This window comes from Nelumbo lutea, chromosome 1, assembly GCF_056320005.1.
Source record: "Nelumbo lutea isolate HS-2025 chromosome 1, American lotus-T2T, whole genome shotgun sequence".
Lineage (NCBI taxonomy): Eukaryota > Viridiplantae > Streptophyta > Magnoliopsida > Proteales > Nelumbonaceae > Nelumbo > Nelumbo lutea.
This window is the reverse complement of record NC_142684.1, coordinates 143454224-143465122: the sequence shown is the minus strand read 5'-3', so window position 1 is coordinate 143465122 and position 10899 is coordinate 143454224. Positions and strand designations below refer to the sequence as shown.

General features: G+C 40.2%; 1 protein-coding gene across 3 annotated transcripts in view; it reads left to right on the top strand.

Annotated features, from left to right (window-relative positions):
* The first annotated feature begins 1758 nt into the window (after positions 1-1758).
* Positions 1759-10899, top strand: part of HSA32 (Aldolase-type TIM barrel family protein) — a 28987-nt gene continuing 19846 nt past the window's right edge. The window contains exons 1-4 of one of the 3 annotated variants that reach the window (XM_088948483.1): positions 1846-2160; positions 4556-4687; positions 5146-5337; positions 5423-5633. In XM_088948483.1, coding sequence (XP_088804609.1) covers positions 5161-5337; positions 5423-5633 — 388 coding nt within the window. In that variant the 5' untranslated portion in view covers positions 1846-2160; positions 4556-4687; positions 5146-5160. Of the gene's footprint in view, positions 2161-4555; positions 4688-5145; positions 5338-5422; positions 5634-10899 lie in introns of all 3 variants that reach the window. The other 2 variants (XM_088948477.1, XM_088948491.1) reach the window with 2 other exon arrangements.

Genomic DNA, 10899 nt, shown 5'->3' with positions numbered 1-10899 from the left:
GAGAGACGTTCATGGTAGGTAAATGATATAAGAATTTAAAAAGAAAAACAATTGTATTTCTATGTCATTGAAATGATTCTTTTATTTTAGACAGTTTTTTGGAGAAAATGAAAGTATTTTTGGGTCAATTAGGGTTTAAGAGAAAAGGGCGAGGAAAAGAAAAAAAGAAAGGTTTAGGTGGATATTTTGGTAATTTAATACATTCCATCATCTGATTTAATGTTAGGGGGTATTGTCGTAAAGTGAAAGTTTGGGGGGGGGGGAGGGTGTCACAAAAGAAAATTTAGGAGGTAATTGCCACTAACCCCATAGTATAGGGAGTTTTTATAATTTATCCAAAACTTATTTACTAAGAGCCATTTTGAAAGGTTGATCTAAGAATTCAGTTAAACTGGTTTAGCTGCTTTGAACTGACAGAACTGATTTGGGCTCTTTTGGAGTTTTCACTAAGCATGGCTTATAGGTGGTTTATGTGGAGATCACATCTCAGCCCCACAACGCCTCACAACACATTTTGGCCGTGTATTGGGAACATTTTTCAATGATGACATCATTGATTCTGGTACTATTATCGGGATATGTTCTTAATATACGGTGGGATGTGCTGTGGGGTGGAGATGTGAACTAGTTTGTGTGGAGCCTTCTTTGAAAAATGAAAACTACACTAAATCCTAAACTAGCACTAAAAGACAAAGGAATAAAATATTCAGTTCAGCCGCTTCAGCTGTTATAAATCAACTCTTAATGCCTGTTTTGGAAGGGCTGAAATGCAACAGCTTTTGATTTTCTTAGATGGGATCTACACGGACGGCCTAAAAGCCTTGTTTGATAGAAAAATCCGGAAATCCCAACCGATGGTCAGTGGGCTGTCAGCTTCAGCGTTTTTATGGTTTGTCAGGAGCACTCCAATGCAATTCAACCAGCTAAACTGAGGGGTTATTTTGCAAGTCTTTTTGAGAAGATCTTCCGGTAATTTTGACAGTTAAAAAACATATTGAGTTTTTGCATTAAGATCTGAGCGGTTTGAAACTCATTTGGTTAAAGCATGTCTTTTTGCGTGAAAACAAATAGAAAAAAATGCAAGAATTCCATTTCGAGTTTTTCAAAAATTGTCTATTTTGGGCTTTTTACATCTTTTCAACATATTGACTTTTGGTGGCTAGATTTATTACAAACCAAATGGAAAAAGACCGAATTACAGTCTATCAAACTTGTAAATAACTGATAGACCACATGGAATGACACACCAAATGGGGCTTGAGTCTTCACCCCTTTTGAAAGAGAGCCCCTCCTCCTCCTGTAATATTTTTTGGTCAAGCCCAAATAAATTAACAAAGAGTATAAATATAAAGTGCAAATATAGACAGAACAATAAAAAATACAAGGTTTTGCACACTATATCTCAAACTGAACTTTGGGCTGTGTTTGATTGCAGTGCAGTTTTATTTGTATTAATATAAATGTATTGGAATACAATTGAAAGAAATGCACATTTTTATTTATGTTTATTTTGGATTTTACTTTATTCTGCTTTGTGTCGTTATTTATTTACTTCATTTATAATAGAACCAAACAAAATAAGCTGAGATTTGAAACAAAAAGAGGTAAGGATTTACACTCAAATCATGTGCATTCATAACATTGCAACCAAACACAACCTTAAGGAGACCGATGTCATTATCCACTTGGACCACTTCAGAACTCAGAAGCCGGTCGTCCGCGGGACAACTTATCCATTTCATCATCTAGCTCACCGTTGCCTGAAACATGAAAACATCTTCCAAGGATAATTTCGTAATTTTATCTTGTCGAGACATTCTTGTGCGCTAGGAGCCAATTGTCGTTGGCCACGAGCTGTGGCACAGTCACACAGACTTTTCCAGAACAAGCTCAAAGCTTCGGGAGCCTCTGAGAATTGAAACAACCAAAACAAAGAAAATAGAGGAAGAAACTGCGAAAAATATCTGACTCATGAGCTGATCGTGATCGTGATCGTGTCGTGTTTCTGTCGAACTCCCGCTCGAATTTCTTGAAAATATGTCTGCGTATCGATGGAAGAGCTTCTATGAAGATGAAGATCGACCAGAGAAGCCTCGGAGGTATGGAGTCACGGAGATGAGGGGCCCTCATTACACTCTTTTGAGCCAAAATGTTCTTCAGGTCTCCTTCTCCTTTTAATGGCCATTCCTCTCATCTGCAAAATTTGTTTCTCCTCTTTGCATATCAGCATCTGCATATGTTATTGCTTTCTTTAATTTGATCTTTATCATATTAATTGTAAGTATTTTTGGCAAGTTTAGGTGCCATTTTTTCTTAAGGAGAATATCCAGGAAAGCTAATTTCAGATTTGGGTATTATTTTATTAAGATAAGATAATGGGCAATGAAATTTCTTTGTTGACTAATGAATTATTATTTTTTTCTTGGTGAAAAAATGTTAACGAATTAGTTTGTCGCTGATAAATAAGGCATTGACGTAAATTTATTTGAGCTTCGGAAATGATCGTATTTTAACTGTCATGCAACTGGGTTATCGTAATTTGTCAACTAAAGCTTTGTTTTCATCAAAAGCAGTTTCTCTTAAGTGGAACTATATTTTTGTTGAACCGACGAGGCTTTCTTCTTACTAATTACGCACTTCATCTTTCTTTTTAAATTTTACAATGAGTTCTTTTCGATGTGTATGTATTTCATCTTATTGGGAGCATGAAAATGGTGAATGCACTTACTTATCCCGTTTCACTTTTTCATTAATATTTCTATATTTTGTGCTTATTGAGCGAAATCAAAACGAAGAATTCACATGCCGTATTTTACTTTTAAGTTGTGCTTCAAACTGTCTTTGATGGCTTAATTTTAAACTGAACTATGAAATTCAAGTCCTTGTAAAAGAAAATGGTTATGTGTTTTGACCTCTTTGTTAGACAGTTTTGTATGCCCTTAGTTTCAATCAAAATGATATACTTTATGAGTTTATTGTAAATGAATAAAAGTGCATATTTGATTCATATTCCTTTGGTATGTTTCTGTATAATACACTTAAACTGAACACTTAATGAGACTCGTGTTAGTTTAGAATGTTCACAGTCAGTGGGTCGGTCTGGGGAGATCTATTCTGACAAGGCTGATACTGTGGTGCCATCAAGTCGGTTGGGGTGGCCTGTCTCAGCTGCCAGGGTGAGACCCTAGGCACATACAGTGTATGATTAATTGAATTTATGAACTGGACCAGATTTCTAGTATTGCCCTGGACCTTAGAGATTGATGGGCAAAACTGGAAAGTTACACCCGACCCCTAGACTTGATTATGATACTGCACTAGGTGTCGGATTGGGTTGTCTTTGATATACCAATCAGTGAGATCCTTAGTGGGAATCAAAACCTGGGTATGTTGGGACAGTCTGAGAATTCATCTGAGTGGGTGATCATAGTGACAGGATCAGGCCCTTTGTCGGACAAAGGTAATGATCGGGGATGCACTCTCTCTAATGGAAACCAAGACTGTTGGCAGCCGATTTCAATCGTTGAGATTTGTTTTGCAAAATATATTTTAATTGAGACATAAAAGTATATATATTTTATGGTTTCGAAATGTTTGCAAGAAGGTTTTAATTTCCGGGATCCATATAAGTAGAGAGTGCAACACTGTTCCTTGTAGTCGAGGGAGAGGTTTTCTCTTGTTGGGCAGTGTTTGATCATTATAGGCTGAGAGGTTAAGTGTAAGACCATTGAGGATAATACCTGATGGATTAATCTTGCATCTACCCACAGTCCTTGGGTGTTACAAGGTGGTTTGGCCCAAGGACCACTTAGGGTAAGTGTTGGGCCCATAGAACCCATAAGATGGGTTTCAGGGGGTGCACTGTCCATAACAGCGTATTCGGCCAGGCCTTATAACAAAGGCTGGGCTGAACCCATGGGACTGATGTGTAGATCAATGTTTGGGTCCCACGCCATACAAGAAAGCCCAACTGGGCAGCAGTTTGAAAGGCTAAGTGAGTATATAACCTTAAATGGGCCTTAAGCCCATTTTGAACTGGGCTGATTTGATCAGTCAATTAAAAATGGGGGCGAATTCTGAAATAGATCAGCTGATAGGATTGAGGCCTAGACCCTATCCACTTAGAGAGTCCAAGATCTAAATGAGATTTAGATCTGGAAGCCTCCTAATTGGTTTAGGAGATGGTTGATCTGATCTGCAGATAAGATAAGGGTTATCCTTTATCACTTAAAAGGGGACTTCTAATCCAAATATGATTTGGATCAGCAACTCCTAATGGGATTAGGAGCTGATCCCTTTAAGATTACGAAAGGAGAAAGGGGCGGCAACTATTATTGATTGATGTTAAATACTCTTCAGAGTTGAAATCACAAGAAGAGAGAATTCTGCACCCTGCGAATACTCTCTTGCCGCCTCCTTCCTGCAGCCGCCACCTCCAGTAGTTCGATCTCCTACTCTCTACAGGAGTAATCAAGATTTGATCTTGATACCAATCTTTTGGGGAAAAGATTGATTGGAGCTATATTCACAAGCCATCTTGTTGATTCTTGTGAAGGGTCAAGTTCTTTTGGAAGAACATTGCTGATTCTGCTCCATCCTGCACTGCGCCATCTTCAGTGGGAGCAAATTTTGGATCATTCATTGGGCGTGAGCACTTCCATTGGGAGATACCGTTTCTTCGTATCAGGTACACCCTCCCTCCTACTCCTTTTTGGTTCATGGTTCAAGATTGATCATTGAAAAATATGTTTTTCTAAAATAGGGAATTCAATTCCCTGCAAGGATGAGAGAAATTTTTGAAATTCGCCCAGTCAATTCCGCAAGATTTGGGCGTCTATGTGATGGATATCCTATCCCTTCACTCTTAATATTTCTCGGATAGATTAATTGAATTTTATTAAATATCTACTAAACATTGTTCAATGGTCTCTGCTTGGTGAAGTCTTTTGTGTTGTGTATGTGGGAGGAGGTGTTCGTACCCTGTAACTTGGGTCAAATCCCATCTTTGCCACCTAAAGACTTATAAAAGCTACGTGAAGCCCGAGAAAGCAAAGTCCAGCCACATCTTATTTCATCACCCTAGTAATACTAACATCTTCTATATTGTTTTTTGATTAATACTAACATCTTCTATATTCGTTATAGGATATTTTTGAATCCATGGGAGATTTTGTTGATGGATTGAAGTTCGCTGGAGGCTCACACAGTTTGATGCCAAAAGCTTTTATCAAAGAAGTAACTGACATGGCTCACAGACATAATGTATATGTAAGTACAGGAGACTGGGCTGAACATTTGATTCGTGGAGGACCATCTGCTTTCAAACAATATGTGGAGGTAGAGAAAGAGTCGGAATCTTATCCCTATTATTTTATTGGTCGGGGAAAGCAACTTCACTTTTTCTAACACATGTTTTCTGCAGGAATGCAAAAATCTGGGGTTTGACATAATTGAGCTAAATGCAGGGTCGCTTACCCTTCCTGAAGAAACTCTCTTGAGATTTGTGCGCCTGATTAAAAGTGGTGGATTGAAAGCAAAACCTCAATTTGCAGTGAATTTCAACAAGTCTGACATCCCAGTAGCTGGTGATAGAGCATATGGGGCATATATAGCTCCAGTTCCTCGAACATCTGGTACTCGCTTAGACTTTTGCATGTTAGAATTACTTGTGTCTAGATCTTGCAAACTAGAAAATTTATAAAATAAATAACTTATGTAATATGCCACTTGCAATAGACTATGAGAGCATGAAATATTGCTTTGAGCCTTTAGGAGTACATTGTGTGCTACAAGTTAAAACTTGACTCCCTTGATGTGGTGACGAGATTAGCATAACATTTGTTGTTGCCTAAGAAAGAGTTTTTTATTTTTTAATTTTTTTTTTTTTATGGAACTTGGACCTGGGTATGAGTCATATTCTGAGATAGTAGCCCTGGAGAACAATCCCAATTTGCCAAAACATTACTTAAGGACACCTCTTGGTAAATAATGTTTCATACAAGTTTAGGATATAGGAGAGTTTGTCAGATCTGTAGAACAAATTGAAGCTATTCAAAGTATGTAGATAATGCAAGTGATGAAGATCAAATGTAGACTAATGTGCTTAGGAATATTCTGAAGTGGCTGAACTGAATGATGTATTATTGTGCCTTTGGTGAATAAGTTTTTCAGGTGGTTGTAAGATCCTTAGTGGTCGAAACTGAAGTTGAGTTGATGATGTAGGACAGGGTAGGCTGCTAGGGGTCATACTAACTTACGATCTAGTGGTGGGATTTGTGGGGTGAATAAGGGATTGTGGGTGATTAAATAGGAAGAATATGGATGGAGATGGAAAGACAAGTAGACAACTTGCTGTCCACCAAAGAATGAGCAGGACAATAGATGAGAGAGAACACTTTCTGTTAGGGGTAAACAACGAAGAGACAGATCACTTAGAGGAAGAGAAAAGAGAGGGGGTGTGGAGGGAGGGAGAAAATTTCTAGCAACAACCAGAATTCACTAACCCAAACTTTATTTCATCAAATCAACTCTCGATAAACTCCAATTGCAATGGTTCTATTTATATACTCAACTTATTGACTTGGCTATCCCTTTACATACTCCAATCTGGACCAGGAAGCTGACCCAAAACAACTTGTAATAGTTTTATAACTATGACAAATCCATATAACCACAATGAAAATAAGGACTCTAACTCCTAAACAACTCTACATTTTATAACTTAATTTAAAAGACATCAGAAATTACTAAAAATAGTAATCTATGAGCTTACTAAAAATAGTAATTACAAGAGTTACTACAAATTGTAAGTCTAGAGTTGCCATGAATTGTAATTTCGAAATAACAGAAAATTCCTGAACAGCTTTAAGAACCCTATTTTAGGAGGCCTATGACTAGAAAAGATATAAAAAACTGAAGCAATGACAATATGCTTTCACCCAAAAAATTCTGAACTTGGCATAGGAATTGATAATTGGTTTGTTTCCCCACGAATTCTTTCCTTTCTTATTCATCTATATCAGTTGATTAACAGACCCTCAACTATTTCATTATTTAATTGTTTTACCTACTAAATGGAAATGCAATAGTTGATTCATTTGAGCCACTTGAGAATATCTCAGTTGTGAGTTGCTCAAATTTCACGAGCTGTTCACCCTTTATTAGGTGTGCACATAATCCATGCCTCAATTAGAATCTGGAATGTAATGAATATTCCACCAGCTTTGACAAAATATGGAACTTTGGGATACTGAAATTAGGTTCATCTGTAATTACTTCTCAATTTGCACTATGACCCTATGTAACCCAATAAAACACCAAGGGACCAAAATGTACCACCATTGTCCTTCATATATGCTTATTTCTTTGAAAAGGCATGGTTGTGAGTCCTAGATTTACTCATCATACATTGGCATTTTCAAAATATCCCTCTGATGTTGTGTATTTACATTGAGGAGACCCAATGCATCTTCTATTATGAGGAAGGTGAAGTGTCTTATTGAGGTAAGACACTTCTAGAAAGAGATGTGGGAGCATGGGTAAACTATGGATAGTAGAAGTGTACTTCAAAAAATTATGAAGCCATCATTAAGGTGGAAGGCTGTAGGCCCTAGTCTGGCGCTTCGTGGCCCTCAGTTTCTGTCATAGCATATCTATGCCTCACTTCTGGTGGAAGGTTCCCGGTTGGGAACAGAAGCTTTCAGGAGTTTAAAATGTGGATGTTCCGTCTGTAAGGGAATGATTAGGCTATTGTCTCATGACTAACAGGGAAAGGTTCCTTATAGTCCCTTTTCAATTATTTTTATAAGACCATTTTGTATCATCCATTGGATTCCTGTTGATTGACCATAGGTTGTTGGATTTGACTAAGTTCTGAGACAATATCTGATGACACCAGAACTACACCTCAGCTATGCCTAATAGTTGGGATCCAACCTCTATATTAAGGATGTTGTAATGCTACTAATTGAAAGCAAGTTTATGGGAAGTTGAGGGACATGCAATACACAATTTAGGTTAAGGCCATGGGGAAGGGATATGGATCCTCGGCCTGCAATGGAAGAAAAAGAACCATCCGCAAGTCTCACTCTATCCCTTCCTGACAAAAGGCTATAAGACTAGAATAAGTTAGGCTTATAGGTCATGTGGTTGGAGGCCCCTGAGTCAATGATCCAAGGGGAATCTGTGGGAGTAACATGGAATGCAGAAGCCATATTACCTAAAGTGGATGCAAATGAAGTGGAGGGAGTACCAGTGACTGAGCTATCCATTTGCCGCAAGGCCCTACCATAAGATTCCAGGTGCTCTCTGAATGAATTCATTATATCCTTCTTGGGGTCAGACTTATTAGGGTGGTATCGGGTACTACCGGCAACTTGAGTGTCTTGGGTTACCACATGTGCTGTGCTTATTTTCTTCAAATGACCTTTACCCTGTTCTTGATTCTTTGCTGCCCACTTGGGTTTCTTGTGGATGGCCCAACAAGTGTCACGTGTATGTCGAGAACGCCTACAGTGGGTACAGTATAGCTTATCTTTATCATCCGCCTTCTTAGGGTCACTTTTCTTTCCTGTTGAACTATTATTCATTGTAGCCAAGGCAACTTGTTGCTCCCCCTCAGCTGTAACCATCACATTTCGCCTGCTTTCTTCAGATTGGACAAAGGAGTATACCTCGTGAACCGTAGGAAACTCTTTGCTTCCTAGGATTTGCACCCTCAACGGTTCATATGCAGGGTTCAGTCCCAACAAAAAAGCAAACACCCATTGCTGAGAGACCAGCTTCCTGTAGGCCTTAGTATCATCATCGTGCTTCCACTCTATGGCCTGATAATGGTCCAACTCCTTCCATATGGAGGTAAGGGCTGAATAGTATGAGGACAAACTACGGTTTCCCTGTTTACATGTTGAGGATTCAGCTTGCAACTAGTAAACCTTGGCGTAATGCCTTTGCTCAGAATAGGTAGTTCTGGCCTGTTCCCAAATCTCACTGGCGGTGTCTGCCCACATAAAATTCTTTTTCACATTAGGTTCCATGGCTGCGAGGAGCCAAGACATCACCATATTGTTTTCTTGGTCCCACCTATCGTGTTCAGCCGTCTCACCCTTGGGTTCTTTTACCCTTCCATTGATGTAACCAGCTTTACCCCTTGCCGTTACATAGAGTTTTACACTCTTAGCCCAGTCCAGGTAGTTCAGACCGTTTAAAGGGGTAATTATCATGGGAAAAACCATGTTTTCACCTCCCATACCCGCTGTGTTGCGGGTTGGTGTAGCCCCCGATGAAGGTAATTCATGACTTTCCATTGAATACTACTGAAAACCAATCCAAATATCACCCAACAACATAGCTGCCACAATCAGAATGTGAACAACAACTCAGGGTTTTGTTATGGCCGCATTCGTGGGGAAGAAGTACCGCCGCCGGCAGCAGCAGTAACGTGGGACCCTCATTAGATTATCTAGCTAGCCGCAACTCATCTTACCTTATCTTATCTACTTTCTTACTCTTATCTTATCTGTTCCAATAAGGATTAGTATAGAGTCTGATTTATCTTAGGGGGTTTTATCCTTCTTGAGTAAGGGAGTCTTATCTAGGAGTCTTACCTATCTTATTTGTAAGCAGTTTAGTTAGTCTTATCTGGGAGTCTTATCTATCTTATCTGTAAGCAGTTTAGTTATCAAGGAGTCTTCCTACAAGGAAGACTCTTACCTCTTGTAATCTCCTATTTAAGGAGCTGAAATTATTGAATAAAGATCAAATTTCCAGTCAAGAAAAAGAGTAAAAGGAGAGTTCGGTGATCTCTTGGACAAATCACCCTCTAGGACGCCAAGATAGGTTCAGCTAGGAAGGGGAGGAACAAGGGAAAACAGGAGGGTTTCCCCGTGGACCAACCCATGATGAGATCCTGTTCCCAGGCCCATAACAACTTGGTATCAGAGCCAAACGTCATGGGCGATCTAGAGCAGCTATCATCCAGGGTCCACAAACTAGAGCATAGGCTTGTGGAAACCAGAGTGGAGGTTCGTGAGGTCAAAGACGATGTCCGGGAGCTGTGACGCTTGCTGGAGTCGTGTTTCTCTAAAAAGGAGAGGAATCCAGAAGGGGCTGTAACCACAAACAGTCGCCGACCAGACTTGACGGAGTCGTTCGACGAATAGCAGGTCGTCGCCCCGGTAGCCGCGGTCGTTCCCAAGTACAGCAGGCTGGAGTTCCCTTCATACAACGGTGTCGGAGATCCTTTGGGATGGTTGTACAGATGCGAGCAGTTCTTCGGCAACCAACGGACAGGGGACAACGACAAGGTAAGCTTGGCCGCATTCCACATGACGGAGGAGGTGCAGCTCTAGTTTTATAAATTGGAGCAGGAGGAACCCGGGCTCAGTTGGACCCAATTCAAATCCTACTGCCTCCTCAGGTTTGGGCCCCCATTGATGAGCAACCCATTAGGTGAACTGATCAACCTCAAACAGACGGGAATGGTGGCTGAATACCAGCGCCAATTCCAGATCCTCCTTTCCAGAGCAGCCTTGGTACGACCAGACCAGTAGGTAGACATGTTCACCGCAGGGTTAGCAAAACCCTTGAGGGTGGATGTGGAGATGCAACACCCCCCAACCTGGTTACAACCATGAATCTAGCTCGCGCCTTCGAACGAAAGATGCAGCTCAGCCGCGGAACCTTCAGTATGGGGCGGCCTCCATCCGCATGGGCATCCCCGGAACCACTCGGAATGGCTCCATCTTCAGCAGCCAGCCAAGAACGGAAACCACAGATGAGCCACAATTCCAGATCAGCATCCAGTGAGGGGAGCAGCGTTGTTGCACCCCCTATTAATCACTTGTCCAGGGCTGAGATGGTGGAACGCAGGGCGAGGGGACAATGTTTTAAATGTGATGA